The sequence below is a fragment of the Myxocyprinus asiaticus genome, chromosome 19, assembly GCF_019703515.2.
Source record: "Myxocyprinus asiaticus isolate MX2 ecotype Aquarium Trade chromosome 19, UBuf_Myxa_2, whole genome shotgun sequence".
Taxonomy (NCBI): domain Eukaryota; kingdom Metazoa; phylum Chordata; class Actinopteri; order Cypriniformes; family Catostomidae; genus Myxocyprinus; species Myxocyprinus asiaticus.
Window position 1 is genome coordinate 40313256 of NC_059362.1, and position 27430 is coordinate 40340685.

The 27430-nt window shown below is 36.8% G+C and overlaps 1 protein-coding gene and 1 pseudogene across 1 annotated transcript in view; one reads left to right on the plus strand and one right to left on the minus strand.

Annotated features, from left to right (window-relative positions):
• Positions 1–18917, minus strand: part of LOC127410249 (discoidin, CUB and LCCL domain-containing protein 1-like) — a 57199-nt gene extending 38282 nt beyond the window's left edge. Inside the window, exons 1-3 of the mRNA XM_051645413.1 lie at positions 18702–18917; positions 12406–12624; positions 587–730 (exon numbers count right to left, since the gene is read on the minus strand). Of these exons, the coding sequence (XP_051501373.1) occupies positions 587–730; positions 12406–12624; positions 18702–18780 (442 nt within the window). The 5' untranslated portion in view covers positions 18781–18917. The remainder of the gene's footprint in view (positions 1–586; positions 731–12405; positions 12625–18701) is intronic.
• Positions 18918–22192: 3275 nt separating this feature from the next.
• On the plus strand, positions 22193–23236 carry LOC127409979 (craniofacial development protein 2-like; annotated as a pseudogene).
• Positions 23237–27430: the final 4194 nt, after the last annotated feature.

The following is a 27430-nucleotide window of genomic DNA, read 5'->3' on the forward strand; positions in this document are numbered from 1 at the left end:
CTCATACCATTTCAAAACACCAGAAGAATTCAAAATAAAATCAAAATGTGCTGAAGTTCACCAAAGCTTGAGCTGTTTCTGGTTATGTAGCACCTGCTGCTCTGCATATCCTTCTGAAAGATGCAAACATTATGTTGTAACCGCTCCGAGAGGGATGCGAACCGGGGTCTCCGGAATGGGAGGTGGGCACGCTAACGAGGAGGCTAAAGGCTACCATTACAATTAGAAAAGAGGAACTGAAGGTCAATTTTAGTCAGATCTTAACTGTTTATTTGTAGATTATTTTATGAATCTGTAGGGTTGCCTGCATTTCGTGCAGTGAAAAGAGTTAAAAGTGTGTTATTACGTTTTATAAAACCCAGCTCTTCCTTATGCTCGTTGGTCGACACCATCTTGGATGGTGATGTTAAATGAAGCTTCTTGCTGAGGTCAGGGTTGATCTATCTTCTATACTGTGTGATTTGAGCTAGAGAATACGAAATTACCCCTTTAAGAAAACATCCAAGAGAATCAATCAAGAGAAATTAAGAACATTGGATTCCTTAGAGCTGATACTGCTTTGTGGGTTGTAGTTCAGTTAAGTTACCTTTGTGGTTTTCGGTGGAGTACGAGAGCAGGAATCCTCTACCAGAGATGTGCTGGCTGCTACGGAAGCGGACGGTTAGTTCACTGAAGTCGGTGTTTATCTGGGTAGGCTCGGGCATTGGACCACCACAGTACTCCCAGAATACTAGATGAGACAGAAAAAATAAAAATTTCACTTACATTAGAAATTTTATTGTGTAGGTCAGGGTCCAATATTGTTGCACATCTTCAAACAACTTTTACATCTTGAAATGTAAAAGAAATTGCATTGGTTACTAAATAAAATGCAGTTTCTGGCTAGCTGACCAGTAACATTTTAGCAAGTGCAATCTTAAGGCCTTTGCACACCAAACGTGAATTTTTAGTGCGATTTCTTGTCAATATTACATGAGTTCTCTTATATCTTTAATATAATGCAGGGCTAGACATTTAGGATTGTCATGTGCTTGTCCTTTGACCAAGTGAATTGAACAAAAAGTTACTTTTCCAGAGAGAAAAAAAAGGGCATTTTTTCAACTGTGGTGTAAATATATTTTTTCAGAAGCAATATTCTCATTAATATTCTTATTCAGTCACTTGTTTCCCAGCAAGACGTGATACAATCATGCACCAACTTACATTTACGTTGTTGTTCTTGGCAAATCAAATACTTAAACAGGTCTTTAAAGTTCACCCAGAAATTGGTATTCTGTCATGAATACTCATCCTCATGTTGTTCCAAGCCCACAGAAGAGAGACATTTTAATGAAATACAAAAGGCAGAATGTTAGCCCCCGTCACCATTCACTTTCATTCTTTCATCTTTAAGTCCATCTTGTGTACATCTAGAACTGTCTGGTTTGGTTCAGCCACCAAATCAGACAGAAGGAAACTACAACGGACAATCAGGACTGCTGAGAGGATTATTGCTGCCCCCCCTGCCCACCCTCCAAGACCTGTAAGTCTCCAGATTGAGGACCCCACACACCCTGTCCACTCCCTTTTCAAACTGTTGCCCTCTGGCCGGTGCTTCAGAGCACTCAGCGCCAGGACAACCAGGCACAAGAACAGTTTTTACCCTCAGGCCATTTACCACATGAACAATTAAACTGCCTTCAGAAGTCCCATAGTGCAATAACGTATAAATATGTCATGAACATATGTAAATTCACTCATATTTAATTCAATAACTGTACATACCCCTACCTTGCACATCTATTACCACTTGCCCATGTACATATGCCATTCTATGTTATATGTTTTTGCATGTTTATTTATACTCTTACCTTGTTTTATATTCTGTGTCTCACTGTAAAATTCGGTGCGCACTTGCTTATTTCTCCTATCACCAAAAAAATTCCTTGTGTACGTGAGCACATTTGGCATTAAAGCTCATTCTGATTCTGATCTTTTTTTCCATACAATGAAAGTGAATGGTGACTGAGACTAACATTCTGCCTAACATATATGATATGACAGTATTTTAATTTAGGTTCAACTATTCCTTTAAGAGTTCAAGTCAATGCCAGAATAAATGTCACGAGACTAAAGTTGACTAAATGCACCAAACATTAACAGATGAAATGGAAAGAAATGGATACTTTTATTCACCAAAGTGGCATTCAAGTGATCACAATGTATAGTTAGGACAATAATCACAATTTCAATTTGAAAAAAATGTTCAGAACTTCTTAAACTACTTCAAAGATTTCTCATCAAAAAATCCTCCACATGCAGCAATGACAGCTTTGCAGATCCTTGGCATCCAGATAGTCAGGTGACACCTTTGTATGAAATCTTCAGTTTTTTGGCAATTTCAAGCATTGTCTAGGCTTCATTCCTCAAAACAATGATTGACTGACAAGTTTCTAGAGAAAGCCGTTTCTTTTTTGCCATTTTTAACCTAATATTGACCTTAAGACATGCCAGTCTATTGCATACTGTGGCAACTCAAAAACAAACACAAAGACAATGTTAAGCTTCATTTAATGAACCAAATAGCTTTCAACTGTGTTTGATATAATGGCAAGTGATTTTCTAGTACCAAATTAGCAATTTAGCATGATTACTCAAGGATAAGGTGTTGGAGTGATGGCTGCTGGAAATGGGGCCTGTCTAGATTTGATCAAAAATGACTTTTTTCAAATAGTGATGGTGCTGTATTTTTACATCAGTAATGTCCTGACTATACTTTGTGATCAGTTGTATGCCACTTTGGTGAATTTAAGTACCAATTTCTTTCCGAAACAAAAAAATCTGTACATTATTCCAAACTTTTGGCCACCAGTGTATATATATTAAAGACAGATAATAGGATGATGTTTAAATATGTATATCATTAATCTATTTTTTATATTATAATGTAAATCAGTACATAGGCCTACTTATATTATTCAAAAGGCAGAAAAAAAATACCCGTATATGTCAGATGTAGCTCTAGAGAGATGGAGATGAGAGATGTAACATGTTTAAGTTTAAGGTGTTGAAGTTGTCTGTTTTAAGTGTTTCTCTTCACCCAGCAGCTGAGTAGTTCAGTGGTTCACAAAGCATTTTTTGCTATTTGTGCCTTTCTTGTGAAAGGTGCTGTAATATGAGCCGCACGATGTGATGAGGCAAAATCAGATAACTCCAACGTCAGGCGTTGCACTATTTATCTGTTTCATGTGAAATCACCGTATGACCATGGCGCCATGTTTGTGACCAAAATTCCATTTACCTTTAATATGCTGCGCTGTAGGATGCGGCAAAAGTAGGCTACATTTTTTTTTTCTATTTACAAATCATGAAAAGGTGATACCGCTGTTTAATTACCAGAGCCAAAATGTAATTTTTCTTTCAATACAGTGTTATCTTAAGTGACACAGCTTCATTTCGCCAAAGACAAGCAGCGATGAAGGGGGACAGCAGGGATAAAAACACTTGTGGGTGTTTGCTCATTTATTCAGACAAGTCAGTTATCTTTACACGTGTCAGTTATGTTCATAAAACCATCAATTCAGATACAATTAAACTGGAAATTACATAGGATGATGTTATTCATAACACCCAGAGTGTATAAAGGTATACGATAATTGTAACACATTGTAATATAAATAAAAAGCATTTTTTTAGGTTTTTCTTGATATCGTTTTACGGATGTTTTTCCATTCACCGCTACAGTTTCCTCCCGCTGATGGTCACATATATGGCCCCTGCGGGGAAGAATTGACATCACTGAAACAGGACAATAGTCTGCATCGCTGTTCATAAACAGGAGGGAAAGTTTAATTGTGTCGCTTGTATGCAGAGGCTGCTCTTTTTATATAGGTGTAATGAAATTTGCATGTCAAATTAGCAGGTTAAAGGTCAGCAAAAATGTGACAGCGTGTTGCTCACTGAGAGCTCACTCTAAACTCATGTGTTCAATGAGCCGCTGTATGCTGCGAGAGAAGCGGTAGCACTGATCAGTCGCGAGGATTCTAATATTACGATAGAACATTTTGCGCAATCCCCCGCCTAATTTCATTTGCCCAGTTTGTAATAAGTGACACAGGCCTAGGTTATATCACAAATATATCCAGCAATTTTTTTGTTATTGACGTTTTAATCAGGCTGCTTGTCTGGTCGGACAAGTAAAATTCTCTTTCACTTGCCTCTTTAAAAATCCACTTGTTCCGGACAAGCGTTAATGTCGAGCCCTGTAATATACAGTATATCATAAGATCATAAGTGTTTTTCTTCTCCAAATATTAATACTCTTGCAGTACACTATGTGTGCCTTTAAATACCAAATACAAAATTGATATTGCTGTGCTAATTTTTAATAGTCGTTAACAGCCTCGTCTGTCAGTAGCAATATTAAAGTATCTAATAATGGGTCACACTGAAGATGGGTTTTGTTGGGTGAGATCTGTTTTACTGCTTGCATACTTGGAGCATCGCATTAGTAACATGCAGGTTTTTTTTTTTTTAGCAAATATAACATGAGTACATGTACATGGCAATAAGATACAGTCAAACATTTGTTTTAACAGTCATTATGAGTGTGCATTATGCAGAGATTTTAAACAAATGCACTTAACACAAGTATATACAGTATGCGGGACAGTGGCATATACTTAATATCGTTCCAAATGATAACATGTTTTAACCGTTACACTTGATTCTTTCTAATCACCCCTCAGACTGTGTATTCATGATAATACTGTCAACTTATCCAGCAGGTGAACTGAAGCAGTTTGTAAACATCGCTATAGAAATGATATGAAAATAATATTATGATAATATTTTTTGGCCATATCGCCCAGCCCTACCTCTTAGCCACTTTTTTGGCATTTTAGTGCAACAAAAGCAAGATGTAGATCACAACATAATGATTGTCTACTCCTATAAAAATAGCAAAATGACAAAAATAAATCAAAGTGAAAAAAGTGAACTAAAACGGTCAATTGAAGAAAAACAGAGTAACTGTTGAGCATCTTCAAACAACTTTTACCTCAGAAAATATACTGTTAGATGCTGAGCCAGAAAGACCATTTTTGTTTTTGCCGTTAAGCCATCAAATGAAAACCCGAAGAACAAAACCAAAAAATATGTTTTGATTGTTTTGTGCCACAACCAATACAGTAAGTTAATTTTGTATCCTGGTCTAAGTATAAAACAATCAATGCAACAACATAGTTCTTCAGCTAATGGTAACAATTCTCAATCGGCAAAACCTATACTGCAAAAAAGGTGTAAGTTTGATCATTTATGACACGGTGACACCAAAGACAGAGATTGTGTTATGCTGAAAAATTTAAGAGACTTCTGCTAAAAGAAGGGTAAAACTTGGAATGCAAACCACATAGTGTTTGATAAGTTCTGATGATTAACCGAGCATTTTGAACTTCATAAACAACCAAACGCACCAAAGGGTCAAAACACTGAGAAGTGCGAGTGACGCAACTGTCAAACTTTGCACCAGCACAAAGCTTTAGTCATCCAGCATCTCTCAACCATCGTTTAAGAGACACTCAGTGAGGAATTCCAGCCATGCCACGGCTGGATGCTTTGATCAGTGGATGTGGTTGAGGCTCGACTCTGACACCATGATGGAGTTTGTGGTTAAAGAGTTGGCAAGGGAGAAACCAGACATAGTGCAAGAAGTTTCATGCCCTCAAGGGTCTTTTGGTGCCATATGTTCAATCCAGAGCTCATCAACATGATGGTTCTGGATTTAATAAAGACCCACCACACGTATTACCTAAATCTCTTCCCAGCCTTTCAATAAAGGCAGTAAAATGTTTCCTCCAAAGTTAATTATTTGTGGGTACAAGACAAAAAAGGGCAGCTTGTGTTTTCTATCAATTTTTTGCAGGGGTGATGAAAAAAAGACCCTAGGTTTGGTTGTAAATCTGAGATACCTGACAGGGCCGAAAGATGATAGCCTCACAAATCAAGCCCTGGTCACACATGCAGAGCAACATTTTCGCTAATTTAAGTCCATGTTGTTGACTATTATTATTATTGTTATTAACTTTCTTCAAGAAATTCAAAATCTTCTTCAAAGCAATGCAACAAAGAAAATAGTATACAAGTAAAAAAACAACAACAAAAACAATGAAAATAAACACTTATAGGCTCTTAATGAAGTCATCTCTATAGAGAACATATGAATATCTGAAGTCAAACATTGCTGGTTTGTTTCCTAATATCTAACATCACTTGGACAAAATTTTAATAAGGGTGATGATGTTTAGTTAAAAAAAAAAAAAAACTATTTTGGCGCATGCCATAGTGTTGTAGCTGTTTTCCTCATCAGTGGTGGTTAAAATTTTGTTTTGTCTAGCCGTTTGAGATGTTTGACTTCCTCCATAGCGCTTAAAGGTAAAAACAAATAAATTCAAATGGTCACGTAAGTTGTGAGTAGTGCCCGACCGATATATTGGCCGGCCGATATTATCGGCCAATATTAGCCTTTCACCGATATATCGTATCGGCGTATATTTTACCGATATGAAAACTTTTTTTCAGAACATGTAATGCAGAAAACAATGTTTTAGAATTGTGTCATAGCATAGTTTGTCCAGCAGAGTGCGCTCCGGCTCCATTGATTACTGAGCTGACTCTGTGCTGATGGTGGTTCTGCAGACAGTGCGGATTTAAGCGGTGTCTCGGTAAGTTAACTAGTTTGTGAAATATATACTGGAAACTTAATAAACAATGACTCCATCATTTTCCCTTTTCAATATAACTAATTTAACATTAACCTTGTCCCTGACAACCATGTCACTCATGTCTGTTTGCTGTTAGCCAGCTATATTTTGTCAGTGCAGTAAGTAATGTAACAGATTGAAATTTAAACATCAGAGCATATTTTTGCAGCTCAGCAGACAACGGTGCGGTGGTGGATCGTGTGTGGTGAGTGTTGATTTCATGCTATGTTGTTATGTAGTTGGCGAGACACAATGCTGGAAAGTAAAATAAACAACGTCTGTCTTTTACTCTCCGTGACAACGAGCTTATAGCTAACTAGCTAATCATGTAGCTACTTTCAGTAACTACGTTTCCATCCAAGGATTTTTTGCGGAAAAAGTTTTAGCGCAACAAAATAAAGCTAATTATCGCTAAAATTTCACAAGTGTCGACATAATATTTTTCCGTTTAACTCTAGCGCATAAACTCTATGTCGATACATCAAATGTCGCGAAAAACTGGTTTGGAAACACTTTTGTCGACTGACATTAACGCAAAAATGTAGTGTCACATGACAGAGTTTACACCAATAGTTAGCCTGTGTTAATCATGACGACAAGGTATAGGATCCTTGAAAGCTAATTTATTGTACGTGATTATGGATTGATCTGAACGGCATAAAGATCCGATCACTGCAAACATGACACTTCAAGGAGTGCCAAAACAAATATCTCGTATCAAGACATGCACATTGACAAGTGCACGGAGAACAAATGAGTGGCCACTCATTGTGATTAATTTAATCACGGTAGACATCCATTTATTTATTAAAGTTGCTTTTACACACCATTCAAAATAATAGACGGAAGACACGGAATTAGCCCACAATACAAAAAACATAATTTCTGTGCACAAAGATGTTTTAAATAAAAAAATAAATACACAATACTAGAAGAAAAGCTTCAGTGTGCTTTTTTGGAACACTAACATAGCCCAATTATATTAAATTATTGTTTAGTTTACTTTTGAAAAAATGCCTGCAAAATTCCCTGTATTAAATAAAATAAATTACCACATGAAAAAAGCATTAAATTAAAAAACATAAATTACCAAACGAAAAAAATATATATTTTTTGTCCTTTTTCTTTACACAAACTTAAATTAGCCGTACCCTTTTCTGTAGACGAATAAAGTCGGCTGAATGACATTTTCTACACTTCAAGACTATAAACTATCAGAACTATTTGTCCAATGCGGAGTTCACTTTCAGAAAACAAGCTTTTGAACCTTTTAAAATGTTTAAATATTTTAAATCTAACCCTCTTTACCTCGGATCGCATTTGCTTCTTCATAAATATAAATTGCATTATGACGCTAAAATTAATTTTAGGTGACAATCAAGTTCAGTTGGTCCTTAAAAGTTGTGGGACAAATATACAGGACATAATGCAGTTGAGATGGCAATGCTTCAGATTAGATGATTGTTCAAAATTGCCCACTGAATATCAGGAATGTATAATGTAAACCCTGATATTACACCGCATCACTTTTTCTTTAATAGCTGTGCACACAGCATATACACACTGATGGATGATCCTTATCCTAAGACCGAAAATTTCCCCATTACTTGGTGCAGGATGCCAGCTTGAACAGGGCCATGATGATTCGCTTTCGGGTCGGATCCGGTGTCAACCTGCGATAGGCGCAACATCAGGACCAATATTACAGTCCTATCAGAAGGGCAACTGCTCCCTTTTGATTGCAATTCCTCATCTTCTGATTGCATTTTTTGTGAAATTAAAATGACAGTAAGCTGGCTAATTTCAATTAATTGTCTCAATACTCTCCCCATTTTACCAAAACTTCTGAGGAAAAAATTAGGGACATCTGGGAGGCGAATTAGCGATAAACACACATTTCTGTATGGAAAAGGCTTAAGGGCAGATTTATTTTGCGATAAACCAAATCTTACGTGACAAAGTGTTATTTTAGCCATGACATCATCACGCACACCATTTTTATCGATAAAGGGCCATTTGAATGGACACAGGCAGAAGACGGCAAATTTCGCAAAAAATGTTTTCGCCATTTTCGATAACAAAATAGCGCGAAAAGTGGATGGAAACTAGGCTATTGTTGTCAGCTGAGTGGAAGCTAATGAGTAAACATGTATTCACCAAACTGTTTTGTTCAGGATTCACAGTTTGGTACCCCTTCAACCGAACAATTCCAGTCGTTGCATTTATAAAATATAATATTTAAAAGTCTGGTTTTCCACCGTTGAAAGTTTCCCCTGAACTTCCATAGCAGAATACGGTGTAACACCACTGCTTATCTGTTTATCTTGACTCAGCAGTATTAATATAATCAGCATTTGACTGATACTAAACAGTACTGATGTTTATTTAGCTATTTATTGTATTTTTATTTATTCTTTATTTTCTCAGTGTTCATTTCTAGAATTTGTTGACAATGTATAATAATAATGTCAAATATTCTTTGATAAAAAATATTTAAGAAATCAGCCTTCTGAGTACCTTTGCATAGTCATATCGGTGCAAAATCGGTGAAAAATCCACAAAGAAAATGTCTGTTTTCATTCCAGCTCAAAAATGTAATATATCAGGCACCATATTGGGAATCGGTGAATTTTCCCTTTCTAAAATCGGTATCGGTCTCAAAAATCCCATATCGGTCGGGCTCTAGTTGTGAGTACCAAGAGTGATTCTGCTCTGTACTCGTCTGTCTATGGAGCACAAACATCGGAAAGACTGCTGGACTCGCACGCACTTGCTCCAGAGATAGCTCAGGTGACACTCACGTGAAAACAAAGATGTGCGTGTCAGATGATAAGCATATTTACTGCTTATGAAGCGCCGAATTCAAGGTGAAAGTCATTAAATTAGCTGAATTTCATTGAAAATTTTAATTCTGGAAAAACCCTGTCCATGTCTCTTCAGTTCTCTCAGTCTCACATGAAGCCCCGCCCACTGATAGCTACACACATGGCGTGCACATATTCACATATCGCGATATACACGATATAGCAAAATCTCAATCAATTAGGTTTACAACTAACAAATATTTTGATAATCGATTAATCTTCGATTATTTCTTTGATTAATCGGATAATGCAATTTTATTAAAATGTATTTTATTAAAATAAAATAAATAAATTAAAAAAACAGAAATGATAAATGGTGTAAGGATTTGGTTCGATTTACATTACTGAATTCACGATTCTATACTCTCACAAAACTTTGAACAAACCCTGAATCATGAATAGTTAAGTTTGAATTTCTAATTATTATTATTATTATTTTCAGAACACATGCAAAATAGTTCCTTTCCTTTACTTGTAAAACTTAACAGGAACAGGAATGGAGTGGGACCAAAAAACAAAAAACAAAAAAAAGGGCAATAGTGACACTAGAACAGAAATATTAATAATTCTGCCCAGCTGAAAAAACACATAATTATGTTAGATATGCTTGTACACTGTCACTCAATACATGCATTTTGAAGTATTTAAAATTAATATTTAAAGTTTTAAAATAGTATTGTCATTGATCACATGTTTTTAAAGCATTATTTAAAAAAATACACTTTTAATGGTATTGTATGCTTATCCAGTAACACAATGTTTGCCATAAAATACACTTACAGGTGAAATCAGACATTACATTGGGCATTATTAGGACTATCACATATAAGACCCCTTAGCATTATTATACATTATATTCATCATTATATACAGTTCAGTATAGTGCAATATAGTACAATCATATATAAACGCAGTGCAGATTCACTCTTGCACTGAAAAGTCTCATCCCGGAGGTGCTCATTCTGTTACATGCGCTTACATAAGAAACGATATAAAACACTTAGAACACCGCACACCTTGACCTCGAGACATCAGTGTGACATCCATGAAAGCTGCACGATTGATTACATTGAAACTGAATTGGCAGTATGATGTTGCACGTGTTTGATCACAATTATTGCTCTCCCTTTCTCCATTGCGATCGGTTTGATTGATGTGGATGTGCGTGCTTGCTCAGACGAGAATCGCTTGTGGAAAAGACAAGCAGTTTTGTGAAACACGCGGAAATACGTGCCTGATTTTGAATTCATAACATGTCTACATTATAAAGAGAGAAAAAAGCAGTAAAATGTAAGTTACGCGTGAGATAGAAACATATCTCAAGCACATTAAACAGCACAAGCCCTCAGACAACGCACCTGATGCAGCAACTGCGCCACGTTAAACTATATGCTTATTATGATCTTCTTTGAAGTGTTTATAAAGTGCTGTCATTCGCAGGACATCTTGGGTCGTGTTTTTTGTGCTTCAATTTGTCTCCATTTTTCAAACGAGTTTCATCATTTAACGCATTTTTCACTGGGCTGTAAAGTGACGTCACTGACGGAGCTTCTCCGTCCTCGCCGAAAATATTCAACTAATCGATAATGAAATCCGTTGTCGATGATTTTAATTTTCAATAATTATCAATTTTATCGATTAGTATGCAGTATCAATTGACACTTTATATCATTGATATATATCGTCATATCCCCATAACCGTAAATTATATCATTTATAAGATGGACGATCTATCAATGTACGAATCAAACTCACTCAGACTACCAACAATTCCTTTTCTACACATCATGGATGGATGGATGGATGGCAAGGTACTGTAAGTACTGTAGCTAGCTTGATAGCTATGTCGGAAACTAGACAGATAGATACTGTGAAGAGATACTGAGTTGGCTAGCTAGACAGCTAGATACTGTAAATAGCTAGCAAGACAGCCAGCGACAGCTCTTTTATACCGTTATATAGTTTCAAATTCTATTCTTTTAAATATTTTATACGTTTTTTTTTTAAGGGGGAAAAAAAACAGTAAGTTTATCAATCAGTTACTGGTGCCAGCTCATGGTAAGGCTCGGATCTGAAGCAGGTTAATCAGATTTACTCACAGTAATGTTATCTGGAGGAGAGTAGAGTGACTAAAGACCATATGATCAATTATATCACAATCTGATTGCGTAAGAGATCACAACTCGATGAGCTAAGTGTTGTAGAGAAAGTGTTACATTTGAAAGCTTTTATATCTTTTCCAATCAAAAATTCAAATGCTTTCTTTTATACTGTTATAAAGTTTCAAATTCTACTCTTTTAAATATTTTATACGTTTCTTTTTTTAAGGGGGACTCTGTGGTTTCCTCCTGCTTTACAGTAAGTTTATCAAGCAGTTACTGGTGCCAGCTCATGGTAAGGCTCGGATCTGAAGCAGGTTAATCAGGTTTACTCACAGTAATGTTATCTGGAGGAGAGTAGAGTGACTAAAGACCATATGATCAATTATATCACAATCTGATTGCATAAGAGATCACAACTCAATAAGCTACGTGTTGTAGAGAAAGTGTTACATTTGAAAGCTTTTATATCTTTTCCAATCAAAAATTCAAATGCTTTCTTTTATACTGTTATAAAGTTCCAAATTCTATTCTTTTAAATATTTTATAAGTTTAAGGGAGAAATAATACACAGGGCACCTTTAAAACATAAAGGGGTTTAGTTGTAATCATAATGGAGAATTGCTGATGTCTGAGAAAGCAACATCTATACCTAATTTTTAAGCACCAATGCCAATTAAGTTAATTATTCAGTCAGCTTACCATTGTCCGCTTCATAGGATCCTTTCATAACCTTTAAATAGTCCGTCTCACAGTCCTTTTTCTCTATGTTCAGGTCTCCAAACTTGAGGATGATTGTGAGGCCGATGGGTACACGGATCCGCCATTCACACCAGGAGTTGTTGGGGTAAGTTCCTGGGTAGTTCTTGGAGGACAGGACACCACTCTCTTGGCCCAGGACATAATGACCACAACCATCATCTAAAGAAAAAACAGATCAGTATAACATATGACACCTTGTTGTAATAAACCATGGTGAATTCAAACCCAGGAGGAACAGAACTCAAGCATGTACAATGAAATACGGGGAAGTGTTGGGAAAAGTAATTTTGTTTAGTGTCACTAGTTGAACAGAAATTAGTACTTAACCTTTTTAAGGCTCAGTGGTTAAGGCTCTTGGTTACTGATCAGAAGGTTGGGGGTTCAAACCCCAACACTGCCAAGATGCCACTGTTGGGCCCTATCTGCTCCAGGGGCGCCGTATCATGGCTGACCCTGCACTCTGACCCCAGCTTAGCTGGGATGTGTGAAAAAAAGAATTTCACTGTATATGTGCAAAAATGTATAATGTGTGATAAATAAAATTAATTATAATTAAAGATGAGGTTGTTCCTCAATTTTAGACCCCAATTTTGCATTGCTATAAGCTATAGACCTGTTGAACTCCTCTAAATATCAAAACAGTTAAAACTCTTTTGCAGCAAGAGCTTGCATGGGCCCAACAAGCTAATGCATGCCAACACAACGTAAACCAAATAATATTATGTCAGACAAAAGCTGGCGAAAAGTTTAATTATATCACTGTTTCAACACGTACACGCCTCTGGCCCCTAAGACAAGTCAAAACACAACATGCAGTCTCTACTGAAGGAGACCTGAATTTGAGTTTTGTAATTAGATGCAAAAGACTTATTCACTCACGATGTAACAAGACAAAACCCTGATTAGAGAGGAAATGTGACTTTCCTCACACATGCTCACAAATGTGGGGTGTTAGAAACCATCAGCTGCTGGGCACAGGCCATGTGGATGAGCCCAATGTTAAGGGCTCCCACGCAGGGGGGGTTAGTGAATGTTTATGCGCATTTGTGCATATATGTTTTAAAGTCTCACACTTTGGCCCCTGTTCACTGAGGCCCTGTTTACACCTGGTAGTAACATGCGTCTTAAATGTGTCTCCTGTGACCATTTATGATCGGATTTCCAGTGGAGAGTGACTGATTCGTGACTACATACATCAGTTACTATGAAAGTGCATTAATGCTAGTGATAAACCGATAGATTAAGGGTTCCCACTCGTTTTGACCAGCAAATTTCCATGACTTTTCCATGTCCTTTCAAGGCATTTGTGATAACTAGACAATTAGTAAAAACATTTTTTTTGCCACAATTACACTACCAACAGCAATAACAGTTTAACTTTTAATAATGACACCACATCGTCATGCAGTTGCTTATTAATTAAGCTAGTGATTGTTACAACAAAAAGGCAAACACAGTAAACAAATCATAGATACTAGTGATCAACCGATATGGGTTTTTTTAATTGCCGATGCTGATTTCCAGGAAATGATTTCTTACTAGAGCAGTTTTGGAGCTTGTAGTGGATATACAGTATCTCTCTTACTTTTGAATGTTTCTCTGCTGTGTGATGCTCTGATGGTGTTTACTGGTTGCCAGTATGTCACAATGATCTTTGATAGTGACAGCAGAACTATTCATAACTGTTGTCAATTCAAACATTTTTAGCATTTCACAGTTATTGTAAATTGAATGTAATTTTACAGAGTGTGGCACAAAAACATATCTGCAGCATATAACTTGGAAAAGTGTGCCAACTTTTAAAATAAATATTGGTGATCAGATTGTATCATCCATTCACAGTGCTAAAATATCTGTGATTGGTTTTTATATATTTTGAGAGAATTAAGAGTAAATATTGTATAAGTGTTAATTTAATTTTAGCAATCTGACGTACATTTTATTTTAAAAACCCTTATTGGTTGACTATTAGTTACCGCGTGTCAAGTGTAAAAAATAAATACAAATTTTTAAAAAAAGTCACTCTTCCTTCCAAATATAATTCCAGATTTTACTCTCACCGCAAAATATTACATTTCAAGCAGCATGACTTCTGTCTTGTGCATGTTTAGATATGTGCTTGTCAAATTTTTTTCTATCAAAGTTATTTTTAAAGCTGCACATAAAAAAGGGGTTTAAACTTCTCGAATTAGGAGCAATGGTCCTTTGACAGGTGAATAGTCGGGCCTTCACTGTTGTCCAAAACACATCAGGACAGATTAGCATTTACACAACAAATGCATGTGGCACAATCTCTTTAAAAGACCTCTGAATGTAGTTTGAATGATCGGATCACGATGCATCGATTTTGAAAATCTGTCCGATAAAAGTATTTATAATATCGGAATTTATTGGTTGGGGAATTAAAACAATGTAAAGACTATTCCTTTCAAAATCTGCTGGAGGAAAAAAAAAATTTTTTGAATGAGAGAAAATAGAAGTTCTCATAAAAATAGCAGAAGGATCCTGAAAGTGCTCTTAAAGGGTTAAATCTTTGCCGTAATCTAATCCTGTAATCTAATTTAGCGCAAGATGATGGCAAAAGAAATCTAAACCTAAAACAGGCAGAATATGCAGTTGAATTTCCAATATCGTCCGATAAATATCAAATAATGACCAATAACGATAAATAAATAAAAAAAAATAAAAAAAGTATAAATATCAGCCGATTACCAATATGGTGCCGATATACAGTACTGTGCAAAAGTCTTAGGATGACACATAAGATGATGATAAGATTTATATCTTCAGCTTTAGTGTGTCAATAGGAAATATAAATGTTAAGACTCCCAAACATTACTTTTGTAAATAGAATAGATTAGAATAGAAGAACAGGGAGCCCTGCAACATGTCATGGCCACAAAGAGCCCCCCACTGAACATAGCATCAGTCTGGGATTACATGAAGAGACAGAAGCAGTTGAGACAGCCTAAATAGATAGAAGAACTGTGGCGAATTCTCCAAGAAGCTTGGAACATCCTATCTGCCAACAACCAATAAAAACCGTGTCCAGGTGTACCTAGGAGAAATTGGGACTGTTTTAAAGGCAAAGGTGGCCACACCAAATATTGATTTAGCTTTTTTATGTTTACTGGACTTTGTATGGCATTAACTGAAATGAAAACTATTTATGTCATTATTTTTGAAGACATCCTCACTATGCAACATTTTTCACAAGTGCCTAGATCTTTTGCACAGTACTGTATCATGCATCCCTAGTATCGGATTGCACAAAACTAATGTTAATACCAGGTGTACACGGGTCTAATATGTTATGGCCCTGTTATGCCACTGTCTCCCACGGTAAAGGCACTCACACCTGTGACAGCAGCACCAGTTCTTCCTTTCCTACCAGACAGCTGGGTCACCAACAGCCCTGCAAGAACATGCCGCTGATATATGCACATAACAGCGCCAGAGACCCGAGACTTTTGTGGCATTGAAGGCATTCTTAAAATGACATTATGAAGAATGAACGGATTAACACCATAAATAACTCTGTAGACCACGTAGAACATAGCGGAACATTAGCATGGCAGGGTGCACTAACCATTGAAACGAAGCTTTCTTTGACCTTAGGTAGTATTAAGTCAGTGCTAAATTTTAGCAGACACACAGTGTCCTTTGTGGTGGTGGCTGAACTCCAGATGTAGGGCTGGGTTTGTGCCAAATTTCTGCATGGAAAATGTAAACTAAAGGTCCCACCTTAAGGCAGGTGGAAGGGAAATGATATCACATGTTAATCATGGACATACAACAATGGCCCATTGAATGGACATTAAGCTAAAACGACACTTCAAAAATAATCTGTGTATTTTTCACAAATGTCAAAGCATGAAGATAGCAGCAGTCACAAGAAACTTTGACCAAAAAATTAAACTTCTGTCATCAATTATTCACCTTCATGTAGTTCCGAACCTGTATGACTTTCTTCCGTGGAACACTAAAAGATGATGTTATGCAGAATAGGGGTGGGTAAAAATATCGATTTTCCAAAGCATCGGGTCTTCATTTGAACAATCTCCGTATTGATTCTTAAATATCAAGATCGATCTTTTACTCTATGCACAGCCCTCTACTACAATGAGAGGAAATCACATGCATTTGCAACCAAATTTTGCACTATGCAACAAAAAAATTATATATTTGACAACTGGCTGGTAAATGTTTAGATTTCACTCACCAGTGATTGTGTAGTATAGTGGTGGAGTATTCGACAGCGAGATCCTTTTACTGCGTGTTGAGAGTAAAAGTTGTTCCGTGTGTGTCCAAATAAGAAATCTATGCAGCCCATTTGTCATTAAACGTCTCTTTTAATACCCTGTCTGTTCTTTACAGTCAGTTGTTGATCAAAAACGAAACATTTAATTCTAATCATGCATAGCACGGATGAGATAAAGAAGCCATTCGAGTCCTCTCTTGTTAATATGCACTCATTTGCAGATGCTCTTTACAGAAATGCCAGATTTCTTAAAGAGACAGTACCAGTTCTTAGCACATGTTCAACAAATCAGTGTAAATACTTGTAAATAGAACATTTATGCAATTAAACAATAAAGATTTAACAAAATATAATATCTGCAATATAATATGATATTTATTAATTGAATACAAGGATTTGTTCATTGAAAAACTAATAAAATATAATTAGTCAAATTAATATTTTCTTATTGTACCTACTAAGAAGGTCCCCAGTATAATTAACAGTATTAGCTAGGAGAGAATTTCATTCAGAGGTAAGCAAAGTGGACTTTATAACTGAAATATACCCATTTGAATCAATATCGAATCGAAATCAGAATCAAAAGCTAATGAATTGGAATCGAATCGGGAAATCTGTATCAATACCCAGCCCTAATGCAGAATGACAGCCTTGGTCCCCATTCACTTTCACAAAAAGGAGATGCAATGAAAGCGAATGGTGACTGAGACTACCATACTGCCTACCATGTTCTTTTTTGTATTTCACAGAAGAAATTAAGTCAAATGGGTTTGGAACAACATGAGAGCGAGTACATGTTTTGGGATGAACTATCCCTGTAAATATGCCAAAAGCAAAAAAAATAGCTTTCAGCAAAAACTGCTTGTTTTTCTCCATTCATCCTGATAGAGAACACAGCACAGCTCCAAATCCACCCCTTTTAGCACGCTCAGGAACACCTGGACATCGTTTGCCCCAGGGTGGCAAACAAAATATTCACAACATTGAGAGGTCTGCATGTAGAGACAATGCAACTGTCTCCTAATATCAGTTCACACTAGTTGAAGCCATTCACACAGTCCCACATATGCGGCATTGCAACAATAATGCCACCAAGTGATACTAGCGCGATAGTTTTCTCATAATAGAAAACAAAGAATACAGCAGCTGTCTTAATGATGGTAACAACACGATAGGCTTGATGAAGCACAATGCTTAAATATCTGGTGGTAACTAAAAGGTTGCTGGTTCAAACCTCATTAGGTGATAGATCCATCAGCTACAAACATTGTGCCCTTGATCAAGACACTTAATTCCAGGTTAGATGGACTCCCCTGTAATATGTGCACTGCTAGCTGCTTTGGATAAAAGCATGGGCTAAATGACTAATTAGTAGTACAGGAACATCTCAACAGCAGATCAGCTCAAGTTACATGGTCATAGCACCAACTAATCAGCACTGGGCACATTTCCGAGCACTTTGATGGCAATACAGTCCCACTATGGGGTTCCAGGGGAAGCTGTCCGCATGAACATGCCTGCATGTTGTGTCAACTGCTGTCTGGTGTGTTTAGACTACAGTCAGCACATTTTTTTTTACCAGCCAAAGTTGACACTAAACATCTTTTCAAGCACTAAATCTACACCGAAGTGTAAGGATATCAATTTGAGGTTATTAAAAAAAGAGAAATGTTAAAAGGTTGGAAGTATAGCTTGAGATTACAGGAGCAACATTGTGGTTCACAATTACTTTAATCATGTACCAGTTGGTAAAGTTTAGCAAAAATACAAACACAGAATGTATTGAAATTATTTTAGCAAAGTTTGCAACACTGTAACTCCCCACTGGCGGCGGCTCTTGTAAGTGTACTTTCAATGATACTAAAGTATCGATGAATGTTACATATTAACAGCGAAAAAATCCACAAACAATAACCTTAACCGCCTAAAAAAGCAGACCTTCAAACATCAGACCCAAACCCTTTTGTTCACTTACCCGGTTTCTCGGCGAACACAAGCGGGTGAATTGTTGAGCAGAAGAAAATCAGTCCATGCAGTAAAATAAGTCCAGACATCTCCACTTAAAACCTCTTTGAAATAAGAGAGAAACGCGAAGGTGCATTGGAGAAGCCTCACGGGAGCATGTTTACCGGGGAAAAACTCGTGTACGTGTGTCTGTGGATCCGCAGCCCACACTCCCCAAGCGCCTTGAATGAACTCTTCCGTGTTTTCCCCACAGGCGGCACCAAGCGGTCACTAGACCAGTCTGACGGGTCTGACTTGTGACAGGCAGGCGGTTACTTTATTATCAGATACTGACTGAGTATTCTGAGTGTAATATATTTCAATATAGTGTAAATAGTAAAGGTGTAGAGCATAGTGTTTTAACTAAACAGTCTATAGATACTTTAGATAGACTACTGAATTTAGTATAGTTACTTATGGTTACTTAGTATACTAAAGTTAGTATGTACTGTATAGTGTCAGTATACTAGCATAAATACTGAGAATAGTATACACTGGTCAGCCACAACATTAAAACCACCTGCCTAATATTGTGTAGGTCCCCCTCATGCCGCCAAAACAGCACCAACATGCATCTCAGATTAGCATTCTATGATGCTATTCTTCTCACCACAATTGTACAGAGCGGTTATCTGAGTTACCGTAGACTTTGTCAGTTTGAACCAGTCTGGCCATTCTCTGTTGACCTCTCTCATCAACAAGACATTTCAGTCCACAGAACTGCCGCTCACTGGATGTTTTTTGTTTTTGGCACCATTCTGAGTAAATTCTAGAGACTGTTGTGTGTGAAAATCCCAGGAGATCAGCAGTTACAGAAATACTCAAACCAGCCCGTCTGCACCAACAGTCATGCCACTGTCCAAATCACTGTGATCAAATTTTTCCCCATTCTGATGGTTGATGTGAACATTAACCGAAGCTCCTGACCCATATCTGAATGATTTTATGCACTGCACTGCTGCCACATGATTGGCTAATTAGATAATCGCATGGATGATTGATGGTGGCAGACGGGCTGGTTCGAGTATTTCTGTAACTGCTGATCTCCTGGGATTTTTATGCACAACAGTCTGTAGAATTTACTCCGAATGGTGCCAAAAACAAAAAACATCCAGTGAGCAGCAGTTCTGTGGACGGAAATGCCTTGTTGATGGGAGAGGTCAACGGAGAATGGCCAGACTGGTTCGAACTGACAAAGTCTACGGTAACTCAGATAACCGCTCTGTACAACTATAGTGAGAAGAATATCATCTCAGAATGCTAATCTGAGATGCATGTTGGTGCTGTTTTGGCGGCATGAGGGGGACCTACACAATATTAGGCAGGTGGTTTTAATGTTGTGGCTGATCGGTGTAGATATGTAGTATGTAAAGAAAGGTATGTAGAAGACAATAGAGTGAAGTAGCCTGTAGATAGTGTATTTATAGTCTAGATACTGACAGGGTTGGGGAGTAACAAAATACATGTAACGGGATTACGTATTTAAAATACAAAATATAGGTAACTGTATTCCATTACAGTTACAATTTAAATAATTGGTATTTAGAATACAGTTACATTCAAAAAGTATTTCTATTACTGAAGAGATTACTTTGCATTTTATTGTCATTTGTTTCATTTAATATTTAGTCCTTTCAGATGGAAAACATTTACACATATAAATGATGCGATCCAAAGTGCATTTGAACAGCGGTGAAACACTTTCTTATGATGTGTTACATTCATACGAGCAGACAGAGAAGTAAGTTTGAAGTAAGTTTGGAGCAGAAGAAATAGAAACAAACCTTGTGTAAACTGTCATCTTTACGCTAAGCTAAAATGCTATTTCTAGCCATTTTACATGCACATGTTACCAGGCACGATCATATTGTTTTATCAAGAAAATTCACGCTGGATCATAATTTCTTTTTTTTTCTAGTAAGACCTTTGATATAAGGGCAAAAATCATATTTCTGATAATAATTTTGTATTGTTTTCCTGTAAAAATATCTAAAAATCCTTAAAACAATTTGACTGATCTTGTTTTAGAAACAACACTGCATAAGATATTTAGGTTTTTCAGAGAATGTATTTTTAACATGTGTATTTTGTCTTACTGTACTGGCAGAGTTTTTATAGTCAAAACAAGTGAAAAAATCTACCAGTGCTGAAGAAGAAATCTTAAGTATTTAGAATACGTTACTGACCTTGAGTAATCTAATGGAATACATTACAAATTACATTTTACAGCATGTATTCTGTAATCTGTAGTGGAATACATTTAAAAAGTAACCCTCCCAACCCTGGATACTGAGTATAGCTACTTAATGCATAGTATGTAATGTAGTAAAGTATTTTGAGTAGGCTATAGTATAGATAGTGTAGCCTAGTTAATTTATAGTAGATATTTTTCAATACATTATATAGGATGAAAATTTTATATTTACTATGAATATAGTATTTGTACAATACTTTAGATTGCAGTATAGTACATACAGTATAGTATATTAGTGTATATAGTATATGTATAGTATATGAGTAAATCATACATACTGAGTGTAATATAGATATTGAGTGCATAATGTGAATAGCATGCATAGTAAAGATACAGGTTGTTGTTAGTAAATAGCCTATAGATACTTGATATAGATAGACTACTGAATATAGTATGGTTACTTATAATTACTTAGTATAGTAAAGAAGTATGTATAGTGTAAGTACTAGCATAAAAACGTAGTACAGTATAGATACTTAGAAAGATACGTAGGATTTGTAGAACGTAAAGAAAGAAAAGTAGCCTATAGAGTATAGTATAGATAGTGTATTTATAGTATAGCTACTGAGTATAGCTACTTAATATGCAGTATGTAATGTAGTATAGTATTTTGAGTAGGCTATAGTATAGATAGTGTAGCCTATTTAATTTAAAGTAGATACTTTTTGATACATTATATAGTATGAAAATGATATACGATATATTTATGAATATAGTATATTGTGCAATACTGTAGTCTGTAGTATAGTATATATTGTATATTATATGTTATAGTGTATATATTATATTTATAATATATGAGCAAATTATAGATACTAACTGTAGTATATATATTGAGAGCATAATGTAAATAACATACATAGTAAAGATACAGGACATAGTGTTGTTAGTAAATAGCCTATAGATAGCCTTGGTATATAGATAGACTACTGAATTAAGTATGGTTACTTATAGTTACTAAGTATAGTAAAGCAGCATGTACAGTGTAAGTACTAGCATAAAAACTAAGTATGGTATGGATACTTAGAAAATAATTAGGGTCTGAAGTATGTAAAGGAAGATATGTAGTAGCCTATAGAGTATAGTTTAACCCAGCCATATAGTTGATTCCGGATAAATGGGGAGGGTTGGGGAAAGCAGTGGTGAACTACCCTCTAAAAACAATTCCACCAGTATACTTTATGGCAAGATTTCAACGTGCTTCATATATGGATACAGACAGTGGACCCTCCAGGCTGGATGGTAGCCTACGAGCATCTGGGGAAGAGCAAGGGCCTGTGCCTAGTAGTCAGGGAGTGTATGACGCAATTGGGGAAAATCCTATCGGAAGCCCATCAGCTGATGGTGCCCACGACGAAAGGAGCAGCCAGCGCTGCACAAAGTATTATCAAATTAAAACGTGGAATGTCAGGGGCATGCACCTTGGCAAATTGGAAATCGTGAAACGGGAAATGATCAGAACCAACATAGACATCCTTGGCATTAGTGAACTACACTAGATAGGAAATGGTCAGTTTCAGTCAGACGAGTTTGTGGTCTACTTTTCTGGAAATTACAAAATCAGGAGGAAGGGAGTTGTCATTATTGGAAGCAAGCGGGTAGCTAGATGTGTCGAGAATCACAGAGCATACACTGATCGTATAATATCCATCCGAATCCGTGGCAAACCACTTAACATCACCATACTACAAGTCTATGCACCAACTTCAGATGCAAGTGAAGATGAGATTGAACAATTTTACAGCGAGGTCCAAAGAGCGCTGAACCAATTACCAAAGAAGGACCTTCTTTACGCTATGGGCAATTTCAGTGCGAAAGTAGGCAAAGAAGAAGATGCAAGGATCGTAGGCAAGTTTGGTTTGGGCAAAAGGAACGAAGCTTGTAATCGTCTTGTGCAATTCTGTAAGAAGAATCGCATCAGGATCATGAACACATGGTTCATCCAACCCAAGTGACGCTTATACACGCGGACCACACCAAACGGACAACATCTGAACCAGATAAACTTCATTTTATGCCAGCAACGTTGGAAAAGCTCCATTGTCTCCACGAAGACACTCCCTGGCACTGACTGTAACACAGACCATCAACTGTTAGTAGCCAAAGTGAAGCTCAAACTGTACAAGATCAAGAAGAGTACCACCCAGAAAAAGTTCAATGTCGACAACATATCACCAGTGTATGCTGTGGAAGTGAAGAACAAGTTCAACCTACTCAGCCTAGAAGGGAGAGATCCAGATGAGCAATGGTGAGAGATCCGAGATACCATCATCAGAATCACTGAGAAACATGCTCCATACCAAACGGCAAATAAGACAGTGGCTATCTGTCAACACCATCAAAATAGCCGATCAGCGAAGGGTGGCCAAAGCCAGGGGCAACAAGGACGAAGTCAAAAAGCTGAGCCCAGATTTCCAACACGAAGTTAGGAAGGACAAGGGAAGACAGCTGGACAAACAATGTAAACATCTGGAAGAGGCCAATAGGAAGGGACACACCAGAGCCATGTCTGCTGAAGTGAAGCTGATGCGATCCAGTTTCTCTCCCCGAAAAGGAACGGTCAGGGATTGAGCAACCAGCAGAAGATCAAGAACAGGTGGAGAGAGTATACAGAAGAGCTATATGTCAGTCAGACTGAACACCAAGAAGACAATGATAATGGCCAGATGGACAGGGAACCCAACATTTTGTAAGAAGAAATAACATGAGCTATGAGACAACTGCCAAACAAGAAAGCCCCAGGAATCAATAGGATACCTGCAGAACTTCTGAAACCAGTGCCAGTCAGTGTCATCAAAGCCTTGTGCCAAGAGATATGGTCCACTTGTAAATGGCCAAAGGACTGGACAAGATCTGTGTTTATCCCATTACCAAAAAAAGGGGATGCCCGAGATTGCTCCAATTACCACACAATAATGCTGATTTCTCATGCTAGCAAGATCCTACTGAAGATTATTCAACAGCGGCTACAGCAGGTCATCGATCGGGAGCTGCCTGATGTCCAAGCTGGCTTCAGGAAGGGGAAAGGTACTAGAGATCACATTGCCAACATCAGATGTATTATTGAAAAGACCTGCGAATACCAGAAAGATCTGTACATTTGTTTCATCGACTAGATTAAAGCTTTCGACTGCAATGAACATGACAAGCTCTTGGTGGCTCTGCGTGACCTCGGCGTCCCAGTTCATTTGTTCAAGCTTATTAAATCGCTGTATATCGACCAGGAAGTAACGGTGCAAAAATTCTTTTGTGATACAGATTGGTTCAGGATCGGCAAGGGTGTGAGACAGTGCTGTATTTTGTCCCCTTTCCTTTTCAACCTCTATGCTGAGGTGATCATGAGAAATTTAGACCTGGACTTGTCCAATATTGGAGTGATGATCTGAGGAAGAACTATCAACAACTTGAGATACGCAGACAATACAACCTTGCTGGCTGAAAGGGAGGAGGACCTGATATATCTAATTTTGAAAATTAAGGAAGAAAGTGAAAATATGGGGCTGCACCTTAACATCAAGATCATGAAGACAGCAGCTAGTGGAAAAGTGAAGTTTAAAATCAATGAGAAAATTGAATCAGTTCAAGATTTCATCTTCCTTGGATTAAAAATCGACCATGATGGAGAATCCACCCACAGAATCAAGCACAGGATCGCACTGGGCCACACTGCAATGGTTGACATGAATAAGATCTGGAAGAGCAAAGATATCACTCTAACTACCAAAGGCAGATTAATCAGAGCCATCGTCTTTCCGACGACGATGTATGGGTGCAAGAGCTGGACGCTAAGAAAGGCAGGCAGAAGGAGAATCGTTGCATTCGAAATGTGGTGCTGGCGGAAATTATTACGAATACCATGGACAGCCAGGAAAACAAACAGAGAAGTGCTGGATCGCATAAAACCAGGGACATCACTAGAAGCTAAAATCACTAGTGTCACGGTCTTACTGTGTTATTTTCTTTGGTTTTCTTTTTCTTTTTGTCTGTTATCCGTCGCTGTCTATCTGTGATTGTGATATTGTGAACACCTGGTTTGGATGGGCTGTGGGTATTTAAGTGTCTGTTTGTTAACCGGTTGGGGGGATGTTCGATGCTCTTTGTTCTTTTCTTGCGTTTTAAAGAAATGGGCAGGTGGCAAGTGCCCTTGGATTAGAACTCCTCTACCATCATGAGATCCTCGTTTGTCCCATCTACCTCGTGGCCATGGTTGAACTGGTCAGCGTTTGAATGCCTTCTTTGTTTTTCATTTCATTATGTTTTCCCCTAGAACTTTGTAATAAATACATATTTTGCAACCATATCTATTTTGTGATTGCCATTTTTTGTTGCAGTTACGAGCCGAACTGTAACGCTAGACTATGACTGACTGACTTTGGCTCATGCGTGCAAACTCGCTAGAGAAGTCAGTAATGTTGGGAATGGTCAGTGGAACCAGAAGAAGGGGCCAGCAAAGAACACGCTAGCTCGACACCATCAAAGTGGATACCAATATGAAAATCAAGCAGTTGAGAGATGCAGTGCTCGAGAGGATAGCACGGAGAACGCTTGCCTATAAAGTCACCGAAAGTCGGACATGACTGAATGGATGAAAGTGACAGAGTATAGTATAGATATTGTATTTATAGTAAAAATACTGAGTATAGTTTCTTAATATGTAGTATGTAATGTAATATAGTACTGTATATTGAGTAGCCTATAGTATAGATAGTGTAGTCTATTTCATTTATAGTACTAGATACTTTTCGATATATTATATAGTATGAAAATTATATATACTATGAATATAGTATGTTGTGCAATACTGTAGATTGTAGTATAGTATATATTGTACTGTATATTACATATTATAGTGTATATAGTATATTTATAGTATATGAGTAAATTATACAGTAGATACTAAGTGTAATATAGCTACTGAGTAAATAAATATAAATAGCAGGCATAGGAAAGATACAGAGCATAGTGTTATTAGTAAAAAGTCTTAAGATACTTGGCATAGATAGACTACTGAATTAGTCAAGTTACTTATGGTTACTTAGTAATGTAAGCATGTATAGTGTAAGTATACTAGCATAAAAACAGAGTATACAGTAGAATAGATTAATATAAATATATGTTGGATATGTAGAATGTAAAGAAAGATATGTAGTAGCCTACAGAGTATAGTATAGATAGTGTATATATAGTATAGATACTAATTATAGCTACTTAATATGCATGTAATGTAGTATAGTATATTGAGTAGGCTATAGTATATTGTAGCCTTTAGAATGTATAATAGATACTAATAGATACATTTAGTATGATAATTACATTTACTTGTAAATATAGCATATTGTACAATACTCTAGATTGTAGTATGTACATATATAGTATGTAGTACATATATAATGGATGTAGTATATTTATTGTATATGAGTAAATTATAGATACTGAGTGTAACATACATTTTGCGTGCATAATGTAAATAGCATTCAGAGTAAAGGAAGAGAGCACAGTGTTGTTAGTAATTAGCATATAGATACTTGATGTAGATAGACAACTGAATTTAGTATGGCTACTTAGTATGGTAAAATAGTATGTAAAGTAGCATAAAAACTGAGTATAGTGTAGATACATAGAAAGATTTGTAAGATCTGTAGTATGTAAAGAAAGATATGTAGTAGCTTGTTCTACAGTATAATCAATTTCTATACTACATACAGTAGACTTCCTAATATGCTCTCTGTTTTATGTGCACTAAACTCATTATCTATAGTTGTGACGAGGAGGAGGGCACGGCCATCACTGAATCAGCTGATCAGCAGGAGAGCGAGATAAATGAGCTGGAGGCGCCAGTTTGAGAGAGAGAGAGAGAGAGAGAGAGAGAGAGAGAGAGAGAGAGAGAGAGAGAGAGAGAGAGAGAGATGCACATGGCCTCGTTGCATGTGTGTCTGTGTCCTTATGCTTTATGTTGTTTTAAGTTTTATTTATATCACTAAAGTTTGTTTACTGTTCAGCCAGTTCCCGCCTCCTCCTTGCCCATCCTTGAACTGTTACAATAGTATACTACACTGTAGTACTAGTAAAAGTACTAGTATTGTATACTTCCTGTAAAATTCTTATCGACACCCCAATGTATTGGCAACCTAACCTCCTTACCTGTGCAGTCCCAATATTTTACACATACCTATTCAATACTCAGTGTCTATAATACAGTAAGGATCAATATTATATTCTATCTAAATTACTGTATATCATCAGTATACTATATTTATACTAAATATGTAATTCATATTACTAGTATACTATTTATACTATACTAAGTATCTACACTATATATTCACTATTTATACTATACTCAGTATACTATACTACATTTAGTTATCTATCTTTCTAAATACCTGTAAATATTCAGAATAGTATACTGTTGGCACATAAATAATGTTAATACCCAGTGTAGATAC